At 41.9% G+C, this 15,732-nt stretch overlaps 2 protein-coding genes and 1 pseudogene across 4 annotated transcripts in view; 2 read left to right on the top strand and 1 right to left on the bottom strand.

Annotated features, from left to right (window-relative positions):
* The window catches only part of LOC144715168 (uncharacterized protein At4g15970-like), a 5,670-nt gene extending 2,042 nt beyond the window's left edge, over positions 1-3,628 (top strand). For 2 of the 3 annotated variants that reach the window (XM_078590066.1, XM_078590068.1), the window contains exons 3-4: positions 1,719-2,203; positions 3,222-3,628. In XM_078590066.1, coding sequence (XP_078446192.1) covers positions 1,719-2,203; positions 3,222-3,264 — 528 coding nt within the window. In that variant the 3' untranslated portion in view covers positions 3,265-3,628. The remainder of the gene's footprint in view (positions 1-1,718; positions 2,204-3,221) is intronic. The other variant, XM_078590067.1, reaches the window with a different exon arrangement.
* Positions 3,629-4,012: 384 nt separating this feature from the next.
* On the bottom strand, positions 4,013-5,128 carry LOC144715188 (splicing factor U2af small subunit A pseudogene; annotated as a pseudogene).
* A 308-nt stretch (positions 5,129-5,436) lies between these two features.
* Positions 5,437-8,875, top strand: LOC144715187 (ALA-interacting subunit 1-like). Its single transcript, XM_078590096.1, has 8 exons — positions 5,437-5,704; positions 5,988-6,046; positions 6,128-6,202; positions 6,276-6,392; positions 6,506-6,576; positions 7,237-7,537; positions 7,884-8,173; positions 8,576-8,875. Exons 1-8 carry the CDS (start codon positions 5,662-5,664, stop codon positions 8,634-8,636), a joined length of 1,017 nt encoding a protein of 338 aa, XP_078446222.1. The 5' UTR covers positions 5,437-5,661; the 3' UTR covers positions 8,637-8,875.
* Positions 8,876-15,732: the final 6,857 nt, after the last annotated feature.

The raw sequence follows: 15,732 nt of genomic DNA, 5'->3' as shown, positions 1-15,732 counted from the left end.
CACGAGGGTTACCTTATTCTTACCAAAGAGGGCCCTCTCAGCTCATAACCAGATGAAATATGGATCAATGAATCAGATCAGGACAAAGACAACCTTCAGCAGAATAAAATAAATTAAAAAATCTTCAGCTCCCAGTGAATTAGTCTTTGACCATAAGCGATGTGCCTGTCTGTCTCATCCATCCCTGGATACCCCAGTACCCCATTTCACAGCATTACATGTTGCGTCCGCATAAATGGTCTGTTTATCAATTAACCTCTCTTGTAACTAGAAATGGTTGTTCTGTTCTGTTCGTTTTAAACGAACAAAAAATTCGCACAAAAGAACCACACAGGGCCTTGTTCTTTGTTCTGTTCTCTTTTTTTTTCAAAAACGAACAAAATTCGCATATTCACTCAAATTCGCACATTCGCACAAAACTAGAACAAAATTTGCACAAAGTGAACAAAAGAACCGCACACGGGTCTGTGCGATGTTCTGTAGACATGCGCCAAACCGCGCGAGCGGATCGCGCTCGTGCGGTTGGGCGCATGTGCGAAGCATCTGTGCGATCTTTCGCTCACAAGTTTCGCGCACCGCACCGCCCATCGCACAGGGGTCGGTGCGGTGCGAAAATTTTGCGTTGTGCGAAAATTTTGAAGCCCCCTCCCCTGCCCCGCCGCGCCGCCTCCCTCCCCCCCCCCCTGCCCCGCCGCGCCCCCTCCCCACCTCTCCCCCCCTGCCCCCCCGCTCCTTCCCCCCCCCACCTGTCCCCGCTGCCCCACCCCCCCGTCTGCCGGTTGGCCCGCCGCCCGCCCCCCTCTAGCCTGCGCCCGGCCGCCCCTGCCTCCCGGCCGCCCCCGCCTCCACCCCTTCCCCACCGCACCACCCCCTCCTCCCCCGCCGCCGCCCCACTCCTCCCCTCTGGCCCCATGCCCCGCCGCGCCGCCTCCCCACCCCGCCGCCCCGGCCCTCCTCCCGCGCCCCGCCGCCTTCCCTCCCGTGCCTGCCGCCTCCTCCCGTGCCCGCCGCGCCCCACCACCCGGCCACCTGCGCCTCTTTCTTCGGCCGCCCGCACCCACCCTACCCTCTCGCGTGCGCCTCCAACCCCTTCCCACCGGCAGCCCGCAAGCATCGTCGGCGGCCTCGCCTTCCTACTCGCCGCCGACGACCGTGCCCTCTCCCCACGCTTCAACAGCGTGTGAATAAGTGTGGTGTGCGGTGCGCTATTGCGCACAAAAGCGCACCGCACACCACATAGCCCAATTTGTGCATGCGAAAATTCGCACACTCCGTGCGAATTTTCACACTGCACCGCACGACCATGTCTAATGTTCTGTTCGAACTTGTTTTTGTTCTGTCCGGAAAACCGAACATAACGAACAATTCGCACAAATACGCACAAAAAGAACAGAACGCCCATGTCTACTTGTAACACATAAATTGACTCTCCTAATCAATAGTCAAGTAATCTAATCTGTTTGGATTTTATTGCTTCTCAAATTGGTATCTGCTTGTTGGATAGAAGTGTTGTTTTGTGGCATTTTGGTAGAAAGAAAATGACCGTCATCACACTTATAGGTCATCAACGTGGAAAATTGGGCAAAGATAGATTAGATCATAAATAATCCCTTTCTATACCCTAGAAGTCATTTCTCATATATACATCATATCTTTAGAAATCTGTTAATGTTCAACTTATATCCTTGGTGATCCCAATCTTTTTTTCTTCTCCTCAGGACGCGGATGTCATGTGGTTCAGAGACCCTGTTCCATTTTTAGCAACCCATGACAGTGATTTCCAGATCGCGTGCGACCTCTTTAACGGTGACCCCGACGACATGTCAAACAGAGTCAACGGTGGGTTCAAATTCGTGAGATCCAATGAAAGAACCAAACTTTTCTACAAGTTCTGGTACGAGTCGAGGGACAGCTACCCGGGCTTGCACGACCAGGACGTTTTAAACTTTATCAAGGTTGACCAATACCTCCGTGATGTTGGGTTGACCTTCAAACTGTTGCCAACGGTCAAATTTGGTGGGATCTGCCAGCCAAGCCGTGACTTTGACCAGGTCTGCACTATGCACGCGAATTGCTGCGTTGGACTGGTGGATAAGTTGAACGATCTGAGAGTAATTATCGAGGACTGGAGGATGTACAGAGGTCTACCGGTCAGCCTGAAGAACACCCACCAGAGCAAGTGGAGAATCCCACAGAAGTGCCGGTAAGCCAGATAACCTAGGTCGATGATTACTCTATTGTCGTTTAATTTTGGGTTGCTTTTATTTCTCCTCGCTTTGCTCAAATACGTCCCGTAACCAAGATCGATGACTCGCCCATGTTTTTTCAACTTTGGTTTTGTTTAAATATTTATTTTATTTTTATTTATTGTTCCACTGTGCGGTGGATCACTCGTCCATTTTTACAAATTATGGCCTGTTTATTTCTTTATCTTATTTATTTTTTCATTATTTTGTGAGTGCTGCTAGTGACCCATAAATATCACTCGCCATTTTCCGCCTGGATGATCCACATATCAATCACTCTCCTTGTTTTATTCGATTTCTATTATTTATCTCTTTCATTTTTTCAGAAAATTGTGGTCGGTAACACTGATGAGCTGGGGAAGGTTTTTCGTTCATCAAAAGTTTTTTCGATTTTGGAGATAATTATATTAATGTATGGCGCAAACAAAAAGTCAGATGAACCAGATCGATCACTTGCCTTCTTTTGTTCAAAAGTGTCGGTGAACTAAATGACCTGGATGGGTCAGTCTCCCTATTTTTTTCAATTTCTGTTTTTTATCTTTTTTTCTTTCTTGAGGCCTCAAAGCTGGCAGATAGGCCAGATGACCCCTTGAATACTTGCCTACCACATGAAAAACCAGTTAAACAAATGGCCTGATTAACCAGATCGATGGGTAGATTTTTTTTCGTTCTTTCGTTTGCCTATATATTCTTTCAAATGTTAAATCGGTAAACCAGACTAACCAAATGGATCGCTCGCCCTTTTCGCTCCATTTCATATAACTGTTTGTTTGTTTACTTATTTTTCATTGAAATATGTGAATGAACCAGATGACCCAAATAGAGCATTCGCCATTTTCGCCCAATTTTCTTCCTTTTAGTGTTCATTTTTTTTTTTTTTTTCGGTCTTCCATGCATGTAACCCAGATGATCCTTAATATTATATTTTTAATATATTTCTAATTCGTTCAATAACTCTTTTTTTTCCTTTTTCAGTATTCCGACGATTATAACCAGGACTCCAGATATCAGCAATTAGCGAATCAGAGAATTCTTTAGACTACTCGAGGTTGAGTGATATGCGGAGATTTTTTTTTTTTTTCGTTTCTCGTATAACTGCAGATAATTTCAAGAAAGGCCGCAGGGTCGTGAGCTCTGGGACGGGACGGACGGGACGCGATCCCCGTCCCGTCTCATCTCGGCGCAGTTAGGCGCCCAGGCGAGGTAGAGGACGCCAGGTGAAGGGTGGGACGCCGGACGGGACGCGAGGACTCATGATTTTCCTAATATTTTATTTGAATTTTTATCATGAGACAGTGAGAAACGCCTCAGCCAGGGACGCGTCCGCCGTCTCTCAGTATTTAATTAAATATTTTTCTTAATATATTTACCAATTTTATATCCGTAGTCCATTTGTGTTTGGAGTCTAATGCCCATTTAGCATCCTGTCTTGCAGAATTAACGGGCTGAAATGGGCTTAAATGGACTGAAAAGCCTAGTTCAGCCTCATTTAGGCCTAATTAAGCCCATTTCAACCCCATTTAAGCCTAACGCAGCCCATTTCAGCCTCTTTTCCTGTCTTGCAGAATTAACGGGCTGAAATGGGCTTAAATGGACTGAAAAGAGGCTGAAATGGGCTGCGTTAGGCTTAAATGGGGTTGAAATGGGCTTAATTAGGCCTAAATGAGGCTGAACTAGGCTTAAATGAGGATGAAATATGCTTAAATGGGGCTGAAATGAGCTTTAATGAGCTGACAGGAGCTGAAACGAGATGAAAAATTGGCTTAATGTAGGGAAGGTCGTGCGGTCTAAGCCTAGTTTTTTTTATCGGCTGGTGTGCGATTTTTTTATCGCACAAAAGTGCTGACTGATGTGCGGTCCGATTTTGTGCGACAAAATCGGGCCGCACATTGCACAAAGTCGGACCGATGTCGATCTCTGTAGTCTCCATAGTCATGAGACGGCTCTCGGCGACGGAGGGGGCTCGGGCTCTGCTTCGACTCCTGCTGCCCTTCGACCTCCAGCTCCGGCCGTAGAGCTTCCTCCTCAATTCCCTTCTAATCTGCTTCACATGCATGAAGTTACAGTACCCCCACGGTTGCAATTGTTCTCCTCAAATTGGCGGCTGGTGGCCTCACGGAAATCCGTGACTGGGGAGAAATCGGCGATGATCGGGCGGCCGGAGTAGAACCTGCACTGAAGCGCGCACAGTGCCGCATCGGCCTGCTCTTCTTCTTTGAACTGGACTTACACATTTCCCATCATGTGATCGGCAAGGTTGTTGCAGACATTGACACTCTCAATCTCTCCAAATTTGGGCAGCTCTTCGTATATATCCACGTAGAAATCCTCAAAGTGTTCTTGGATCTTGCGGGATCATGTCCGGCCTCTGGTACATGTTGGAGACTTGGAGAGCAAAAGAGTGGGAGAGATGGTAGGCCGGTTGTGGAGTCTCGAGCAGCGATCTCCGTGGCGGCAAGCCCCGATCTTGAAGTAGAACGGGCAGTTCACCCTATCCTTCTCGGTGCCAAATATCGATACCAAGTCCTCCACCATTGGAGACGACCTCCGGAACTGAAGAGTTCCTCACTCCGGACCTACTTGGGGACCTGCCGACTTCTCGTCAGAAATCTGCTTCAGAGTTCAGAGTGGGTTTCAACACGTCTGCGAGTGAGTTCAGAGTGGGGTCCGGAAAGACATAACCTACCTAATAAAAAACTGGACCAAAATCGCACAATCTCACAGCACAAGGCCTTGGCCGATGTGCGGTGCGATTTAATATAATGTTGTCCTATGTGCGGCTCGAAAATTCTATCGGGACCGCACATCGGCCTAAAATCGCACCGGTCGCACCAAAGGACCATCCCTAGCTTAATGAACTTAAATGGGCTGAAATGGGCTTAATGGGCTGAAATAGGCTGAAATGGGCTTAATGGGGTGAAATATGCTGAAATGGGTTTAATGGGATGAAATAGGCTGATATAGGCTGAAATGGGCCCAATGGGCTGAAATAGGCTGATATATGCTGAAATCGGCCCAATGGGCTGAAATAGGCTGATATATGCTGAAATGGGCCCAATGGGCTGAAATGGGCTTAATGGGCTGAAATAGGCTTAATGAGCTGAAATAGGCTGATATATGCTTAATGGGCTAAAATTGGTGCTTAAATGGGCTGAATTGGGGTGGTATAAGTACTGGTCACTCTCCCTCCATATTCGAAGTTCGTATCGCAGGCGGTTACGCTCGACCGGCGGACAGGACGCGATGAAATCGGCGATGGCGATCTCCTCTTTCTTCGGGAGATGTGAAGAGATCGCTGTCGGTTTTGAGATCGGTAGAGGAAATCTCTGAGAAAGATTGTCCGTTCGTGGAGAAAAGACAGGAGTCCACGATCGCCGATTGAGATCTCTTCTTACTGAACAATTTGGACTGGAAGATGGAATTCTCTGAAGAAAGAAGGCATCCGAACAAGCCTAAATGTATGATCGCCTCTTACCCTGCAGATTGGCGATTACGATTTTTGGTGCCTTAGAAGTGGTGTTTCTTCTTTTGGTTTTGCAGATTATCGAATTCTCTAAATGAAAATCTTCACTCCTTAGTTGTGGTGTTTTAAATTCACTGTTTGTAGCATGGAATTTTGGATGATTTATGTGTCTTTTTATTTGGTGAACATTACTAAAGTGTGTGCTTGTAGGTGTCATATTGTTCTTATTTGAAAGTTGTTGCGAAACTCACATCATTTGTTTCATTTCGATTTTTCAGATTCAAAATTCACGCAGCAAGAACTTTCAGCCTATAAACCTCTTCTTTCTCCGGGATGGGTAAATTACTCGCTTTTTAGATGAGAAATAACTCCCCCGGATCTTGCCTTGAAACTGAATGTAGAGTTTGTGAATTAATAGATCATCTCAACCTTCGGGTTTATTGGACTGGTTTTTATTCCTGTTGGGCTTGCGTCCTTGTTCGCTTCTCAGAGGGTAATATTCTCATTTTATTCTCGTCTATTCAACTTACCCGTCTTATCAAAATTGCTGACTACATCTTATTCAGGTCGTTGAAATTGTGGAGCGGTATGATGAGGCGTGCGTTCTAGGTAAACTGCGGGTTGATCAACTTGCATATATACAAAACAGCGCGGTGGACAAAAAATGTATTCGGAAATTGAAGGCCGGTGAATTCATTCTTACCTATTTTTCTATTAGTTGTCCACTCTTAGGGTGAAACCATGTGCAAAAGTATGCAGTTTCTCAAGATGATCATTCCTTTTATTGATGTTTTAGGTTCCAACGCTTATGAGGGGCCCCATATTCGTCTACTATGAACTCGAGAACTTCTATCAAAACCATCGCCGGTAAGTGGGCCTGTTCAACAAAATAGATACATTTTTCTTTCCCTTTTTATAGCAATCCGGTTGTTTTTAAAGAGTTTTCTTCAGTCATAGCTTCTGAGCTGTTTGCGAGCCTAATGAACAGGACCTTCTCTCCTGTTATTTTCCGTATATCAGTGTCATGTTTTCACTTGTCCTGCTTTCATTCATAACTTGGGTTGGCAGAAGGTGACTAATTCATCTTCTTCCTGAGCATCCCTAAATTTTTTCATCATTATCATCATCCATAACTTGGGTTGGCAGAAGGTGAGGTTTTGACGAATGACTATGATCATGGTGATGATGAAATCGTCATCAAATGTTGGATGACGAGGATGAGTATGATGGTGGCAAATCTTGGAAACCCGACATGATGATGATGCCGAAAACATCATTGTCGGCTTGTTATCTTCATCATTGATGCCAAGATAGTGTTTGCATCGTCAATGTCATAATCAAATTTAATCATTGTATTCCTTATCTGGGCATGGATGAACAATGATGACTATTGATGCATACCCTGATCCATTCTTCCCATGCTCCTAAGATTCACCGACTTACTGTAATTTGTTATCTTTTTTTTGAACAATTTGTTATCTAGGCTCACCTATCCATACCTGTCCTCTGTTGCGGGGTTGAATTCAGGTATGTGATGAGCAGAAGTGACAAACAGTTGAGAAACAAGGAGGACGAAAGCGACACAAAGTCATGCGGGCCAGAAGCCAAGACTTCGGATGGGCTACCAATTGTCCCATGCGGTCTGATCGCCTGGAGCATGTTCAATGACACGTATGCATTTTCCCTTGATGGAAAAACTCTCAAGGTGAGCAAGAAGGACATAGCCTGGGGAAGTGACAAGTATTATAAGTTCGGCAGCAATGTCTACCCAGAAAACTTTCAGACCAGTGGGTTGATCGGCGGCGCTAAGCTCGACTCCAGCATCCCAGTGAGCCCACCTCCAGTTCCTGGCCTTCTTATCTGAAAATATAAACTATTTATTTATTTTAAGATATTATTTTCCAACACAGATATCTTTTCAAAAAAAATAATTTCCAACACAGATATCCAGCTTCCTGTATTCCATTTACTCTCCCCTATCCATTGTCATTGATATTGGGCCTACTTTTGAATTTTTCATAAGTGGTCCATCTACATAACTGATATTTATGCCAAAATCCTACTTAACATTACACAAATTTTTAATTATCTGAAACCTAAGTTCCACCGCTTGTCCTCTGCTGTGTTTAGCTATTATGATTTTCTTTTTTCTCATAACTATTTGACTATGGCAGTTGAGGGAGCAGGAGGATCTAATGGTGTGGATGAGAACCGCGGCATTGCCCACGTTTAGAAAACTCTATGGAAAGATAGAGGCAGATCTCAAAGCCAACGTTGAGATAACAGTGACAATACAGAACAATTACAACACCTACAGTTTTGGGGGGAAGAAGAGGCTGGTTCTATCCACTACTACTTGGATAGGGGGAAAGAATGACTTTCTCGGCATGGCTTATCTCACAGTTGGCGGGCTGTCATTTCTCCTCGCCTTGACTTTCATTCTTCTTCACCTCATTCGACCAAGGTCTGGTCTTCTTTCATTTGGTTCATTTTTGTCTTCCTTTTCGTTTAAATGTCTCTTAGCCATAGATATGATATTACTGGGGTGTGGAAGCATGAGTAGAGGAAGAACAGGAACAAAAGTAGGATCTTTCAAAAAAAAAACATGGACAAGGTAGGGCTTAGGCAGACATGATAGAGAGATATCCAATATGGGATATAGGACATAGATTCACAGACAGAGATGATAATGGTAGGTAAATCTGGTAACTCAAAATTTCTTAATCAAAATTAATCACTCAATTATGAAAGACTTCTCTTATACTATGGAATTTATTGTCCCACTTTCCTTATTTCTTTCTCTCTGTCTCCAACTGTGTTCTGCTTTATAGCCAACAAAGATGAGCACAGTTTTTTTTCTTGGCAGGCCTCTTGGTGATCCCTCATACTTGTCATGGAACAGAAAGAAAGTGGGGAACTCAGACTAGCAGGGTTTCGACGGCCGACTGCTTATTGATCTCATGAAAACCAGGTCAGCCCATATGACCTGCGCTCTCACTGTGCATTTTGCCTGACTATTTTTTTATCTTTTCTGTGGGCATTCCATCTCTGTATTCTCATCAAGATGATAAGAGAGAATGTGAGGGAGAGTTCAGTAATAATTTGATGCCTAGGAAATAATCTGAGCTTTCAGCTCATTAATAATTTGACAGGGTCATTTTTCATTCTTTGATTTGCGGAGAGGGAGAGGATGGTTCTTTATGTAATGGAGCGACATAATAATGAAAATTTTCATTTCGTTAACTTGCATGTTTTTTTTTTCTGAAAAGTGTTAACTTGCATGTTTTACTGCATTTTGGTTGAAAGCTGCCATCATCCTAAAACTTTTAGGGCTCGCAAGAGAGATAAGTCAAGGTCATTTGTGACTGCTTTTGTGCCCTTGTAGATCTCTAGTTCCAATTTTTTGTTAAGTGGCCACGATTTGCCTGTTTATAATGCAACGTCAGAATGCAATCCAGATGTTTTCCATTTTATTAGCCATAAAAATAAAAAACATTTATTTTAATGAATCACCAGACATTACAAATACCTGAATGTCAATTCTTGTCACGTTGGTTGATCTCCTGCCCTAGAATTATCTGTCCTAAGTTGTCATTTTCCACCAAGTTGAATCCACATCATCTGTTAATGAATTACTACTCGTAAATCACTACCTTCTGTAAATCACTGATGGATCTCTCCTTCACCAGCATGTTCCAGATTATCGTTTAATCTAAAAGAAATCTATTGAAATCTCTCTTCCCTAGAAAAAAGCACAACAAATAAGTTCTATTCTTACCGGTGACTAGGATTAACATTTAATGCATCTATTTAAATGAAATTCTTTTTGAAAATTGGTGAAGATTTTTTTATGATCGTATCACCAATAAATTGGAAAATGATTATGATGAATCATGTTGCGAGCTAATTCAAGCAATTAAGTGTGAGACTCATTTTTTATTAACTTGTGCTGAAATCATCAGTTATTTTATTTAAATAAACCATGTACTAAAATTTCTTGCATTTGTATATCTACAACTGATAACCTCATTTCTTTGTATCAATTGAGAGCTAACATGCGTGCAGTACCACAAGTGAAGATATATTATTATTTTTTAGCATCCGAGAGTCTATCTGGTTAGTTTTTGAATTAATATGCGGTCTCTATAAGTTTCGAGAATAAGAATTGTGAACTTGAAATCCTGGGTAGTTATTTTGTCACTGATCTTCAGGAAAGTAAAAACAATTAGAGATGTCATATGAAAACAAAGTACATAATATCAGAGATTGATAATGGATTAAAATATTTTCCTCCGTGAGAATACAACGAGATATATCTCCATTTTGTTGAGAAACCACATTGGGGCTGAGTAATAACAACCCGAAAGTCCTTATCGGAGAAGATGGGGATAGTGGAGACCCAGCGGTAAGACTGACGCTATCATAGGCAGAGGGAGGTACACAGCATGAACAACATGTCAGGAGAATTAGAAACGACAACCAATAACTTCTGCTTACTTATGAGTCGCCTTCTGAAGGAGAGGGCTGCTCTATTTAAGGAGGAATATATGCAGAATGGAAATTATGATAATCCCCTAATGGGCAAATGATGAAACTGCCGTAGATACGATGGGGATGGTACCACAGAGCTGGTAGAAGGGAGCCATCAACATGTCATTAGGTATCGTCTTGGAGCTTTGTGAAGAGTACAATGTATCAGCCGGATGTCTTGTACTCCTGCCTCAAGCGTTCCACATGATACGCTATTAGTGCAGGCCATTGGGCACGAGTCCGGCGTGTCGGTGAGCTGGCATGCCCAGTTTCTCGATTCGATGTCTGCCTCAGGCCTCCCCATGAAGATATTGCCAAGTAGTATAGAGGGAATTGGTGCAAAACCGTACTACATAATTGGCAAAGGCATTCGCTTTCTAGTTCCCCTCGTGTAGTTCATGGTGAATGCTAGTGAGGTGCGTGCAACACAGTGTGATGTCACGCCATACACATTCACCAAAGAGACTTGTTCTCAATAAGTCCCGCCATACACTCTGGTGGACTTGTTCTCTTTGGTGAACGCATAGTTGTTGGTTAGTCCCTTTGGTGAACTTTTTCTCTTTTCTCTTTTTGTATTTGTTATTTTTGGACCTATATTGTGAACACTTATCATCCATTCAAGAGTAGGTTATTTTCTCCAACCACTGTATGGATTTTGTTTACTCTCATCACTATATTCTTAGTGGATTCTTGAGCTTGGTTGGATACATATTTTAGGCTCCATTAAGTTAAAATCCTCAACAAAAGATGGCTTCAGATTTTTGTCAATCATGGGATATGTACCCTTTGACCAAGCTAAAAAAACAAGGACATATCGGAACAGCCCCTTTCTCAAAATCACCGAAGTTTACAACAATTGGATTTGATCAGTAGTTAAAAATATGTCACATGCTGAAGGTGTTCTTTTATATTCTTATATATTCTTATATATACTACAATTTTTGGTACAGTTATTATCAACTGATATTTTAGAATCCTCATGTAATTAAGTTCTAACGAATACTTAACATACAGGTTTTTAAAATTAAATTCTATGTCCTTGATTAATTTAGCAAATAATTAAAACTTGTAATAATATACAAACATGCTAAGTGAAAAATACCAATAAATGAAGCTATTTGGAAGAGTATGTAGTTAGTCAAACAGGACTATGTAATGAGTCCAACAGCTTTAAGGAACAAATAATAAGTTAAAGCTACCAAGCCATCAAGTCCTAATCAGAATCCTTATCCTTCCACTTGATATCATGAATGATGTACTCAGCTCATCGCCATCTCTTGAATGCCATAAGTAGCTCCATCTTATGATTTCTACCCAGCACATGTAGTTGATGCCAGCACAGTGCATAGAGAATAATCACTTTAAAGATGCACTAATCACCATCACAATTAAGTGACTACAATAATTCAGAATTTAGACTTGAAAAACTCCGTCGAAATTTTAATTTCGTAGATAACTGAATTAATTAATATAATTATATAAATGGTGTACTTTTTTCAGTTAGAGGAATGTCCCATAAAGAGACAGGACTCGCATCCGAAAGGGATCTACCTCCAGTAATGTTAATGAAGAAAAGTGGTGGGTGAACCTAAATTTTGTATAGATTTGAATTCTTTGTTCATTAAATCCTACTTCATTCATCAATACATTGCATCCAGTTTTTCACACCTCTTGACCTTATATTCTTGTTCCATATATTGTTCCATTAATGTTACAAATGCGCAAAAATCCATTATTGACGAGCCAATCTCATCATAGTTAATATCATTGGGTACATTAATTTACCTATTCATAAATTAAATATAAGTATGGAGTATTTCCAAGTCTCAAAGATATCCACAAGATCTCATTTAATGACATTATGGATAGAACAAGATATGAGATATTATCTGAAACAAAACAAAAATCTTAAAATTTTCTTGAGTATTCAAACCTCTATCCAAAAGGAATTTCACACAAAAAGCATAATGGAAATATTTTTCTCCCATCATTAGAAACTACTTTGATAGTAAATATGCAATCAATTTTTTGATTTTTGCAACTCCTAGAAAGTTGATCCATGCTCGCAGTTTCCCATACAATTCTGAGGAGAGACAAAATTGGTGGAGAGGGTAATTAGATGGAGAGACAAATCGGATGGCTCAGATTACTCCAAATTGAAACGATTATATCTAATTACTCAGAAAGAGTTTCCAGCTAAAATTTTGAGGATAGTTCCACATTTCCCTCCTCTATCCATTCACCATCTTGGATATATAAATAGAACCTCCATCATTATAAAAAATGGCACCCTTGAATTGTATTCCTACATATGATTATCAGAGTGATTCGCTCATTTAAAATCTTGCTCAAGTCCATTCTTGTACTCCAAGAGCGAAGGAGTGAAGGAGTGGCGTTTAGATCAACATGTATGAATAAAAAACACCACTCAGCCTGTTACGTTGTGATGACAAGTTTATTGTGATCTTCGTCTTTTTCAACTCACGTCTTCGTCCTTTTTTGTAGGTTATCATCATTGGAAGCCTAGGTTTCTCCTCTCACGCGCACCACTTTCAACTCTGCCACTCATCTACCTCCATCTCCATCGCACCAATGACAGTAAAATCATCATCCCTTGCCCCCCCCCCTGCCAAAAATTGGTGTGTATCCCCCATCATCTTCATTGTGAACAATATAATATCTCTTTCATCCGCTCCACTCCACTCATGCCCATATTCAACACTATCATTAGGGAAAAGAAACATCATCATGTCATTTGTCAAGCAGCTGATCCGTGACGGATGACATGACAGTGGTGGATGACAATTTTTAGCCACATGATGATGATGTGATGAAAATCCCGTGATAGGTGATGTGACAGTGAAAAGGTGGATAATATTTTTTATGTTCAGATTAAAAGGAGAAATATTGTATCCAAAATTAAAATTTTAAAATTTTACAAAATATTTAAGGATATAGTATATTATAAATAGAGGGAAAAACAAATTAATGCATGAATATTTTATTCCATACTTTAGAAATAGTACTACTGTTCTTTTTAAGTATAAGATGATGCCAAAATATGTAATACTTCAAGCCTATGAGATATCGAAAAAAATTAATTATGGAAAAAGGAGATTGAAGGAAATTATAAAAAAAGAAGCAATATGATGGTCAAAATTAAAATTTAAAAACTATTAAAATATTTATGAATACATTATACAGTATACGAATACAGGGAGAGAGAGAAGGAGAGAGAGAGGGTCATAGGAGACCAAGAAAGGAAGATCAAGAGGGAGGGAGAGAGTGCGAGAATGAGAGAGAGAGAGAGATATGAAGATCAAGAGAGGAAGGTAGCGTGGGACAGTGAGAGAGAGAGAGAGAGAAAGGGGAAGATCAGAGAAGGAGGGAGAGCGGGCGAACGAGAAAGAGAGAGGAAGGAAGAATTGGAGAATGAGAGAGAGCAAGGGGAGAATTGGAGAATGAGAGAGCGAGGGGAAAGTCGAGGAAGGGGGAGTTGGAGAGAGAGAGAGAGAGGAAGATTGAAAGAGGGAGGGAAAATGGGAGAATGAGAGAAAGAGAGAGAAAGAGGAAGATCGAGAGAGGGAGGGAGAATGGAATAATGAGAGAGAGGAAGATCCAGAGAGGAGGGAGAATGGAATAATGAGAGAGAGAGAGAGAGGAAGATCCAGAGAGGGCGGGAGAATGGGAGAAAGGGAGAATGGGAGCGAGAGAGGAAGATCGAGAGAGAGAGAGGGAGGGAGAGTGTGAGAAAGGGAGAGAGAGAGAGAGGGGAGAGTGTGACAAAGGGAGAGAGAGAGAGGGAAGGAGAGTGGGAGAATGAGAGAGATAGAGGGAGAGGGAGGAAGTGTTAAGCAAGAAGAAGATAAAGATGAAGAATGGAGTGAACAGCTCGGCAGCCACATCAGCAACACAGTCAGCCAATAGGGGTTTTAATAAAGATTAGCTAGTAAAAAGAAGACACCTATCCTATACTCGTTAAGAGGATTAGAGGGTCAGGATTAAATATAAGTTTAAATATAGATAGGATCAAATGTAGACAGGTCAGGATCAAATCTAGATAGGTAACAAACTAACGGATAGGATGAGTTTAGTTCTAGCCGTTATAACAATTATAAAGGCTAGGATTACAACGTTAGATAACAAACTATTATAAAGGACCATAAATAAGAACCAACATTTCATGAATGAAATTGCGGATTCAATCATTTTAACTACCTCTCTCTCTCTCCAAGAATTCTTACATGGAGAGTGGGAGAATGAGAGAGAGAGGGATGGAGAGTGGGAGAAAGAGAGAGAGGAAGATAGAGAGGGGGACAGTAGGAGAACGAGAAAGAGAGAGAGAGGAAGATTGAGAGAGAGAAGAAGGAAGATCGAGAGAGAGAGGGGGGGGGGGGAAGAGTGGGACAATGGGAGAGAGAGAGGAAGAACGAGAGGGAAAGGGAGAGTGGGACAAGGGGAGAGAGAGAGAGAGAAAGAGAGGAAGATCAAAAGAGTAATGGAGAGTGGGAAAATGAGAGAAAGAGGGTGAGTGGGAGAACGAGAGAGAGGGGGAAGAGTGGGACAATGGGAGAGAGAGAGGAAGAACGAGAGGGAGAGGGAGAGTGGGACAAGGGGAGAGAGAGAGAGAGAAAGAGAGGAAGATCAAAAGAGTAAATGGAGAGTGGGAAAATTGAAGACGGCGAAAGCTCGCCATCAGCATAAGTAGGAAACTTAATGAAGATTAGATAATAATAATGCACGTATTCTATACTCGTTGGAGATTAGAAAAAATAGGAAACATATAGGTTCAAACATAGATCAGGATTAAAGATAGATAGGATCAAAAGATAGATAGGATTAAAGATAGATAGGAAGAAAATATCGGACGATTAATATCGGACATAGCCGTTATATCAATAACGGCTATGATTTAAAAACAGATCGAATGGTCTAAACTGTTTGATCCTCAGCCGTTATAACGGCTACGATTTAAACCGAGCGAACGGTCTAGATCATTTGTTCCATAGCCGTTATACTAGTTATAACGGCTATGATTAAAACAGATCGAATGGTCCAGACCGTTCGATCCTCAAACCGTTATACCATAACAGACTTTCTATATTTTTAGTACGATACATCTATATAAATACAAACCAATTGTTAAGATCAAACATGTGGGAATAAGAAGAGATCTTCATCCTATTGTCCTGTGTTTCTCCTCTCCCCCTCTCGTCTCTTATTCCTCTTCTTTCTCTCTTCTCAATCTCTTCATCTCAACGCGAGGATCAACTTTTACAAAAATGAGAGAAAGAAGGAGAGAGAGAGAGAGAGAGAGAGAGAGAGAGGGTGAGTGGGAGAATGAGAGAGAGGGAGAGGGAGGGAGAGTGCGAGAAAGAGAGAGAAAGAGAGAGAGAGAGAGAGAGAGAGAGGGTGAATGGGAGGGAGGGAGGGAGAGTGGGAGAACGAGAGAGAGAGAGAGAGGGGGAGGGGGAGGGAGGGAGGGAGAGTGGG

The sequence above is a fragment of the Wolffia australiana genome, chromosome 18, assembly GCF_029677425.1.
Source record: "Wolffia australiana isolate 7733 chromosome 18, ASM2967742v1".
Lineage (NCBI taxonomy): Eukaryota > Viridiplantae > Streptophyta > Magnoliopsida > Alismatales > Araceae > Wolffia > Wolffia australiana.
Note: the sequence above shows the minus strand (reverse complement) of the source record. Positions and strands in the feature narration are given on the sequence as shown.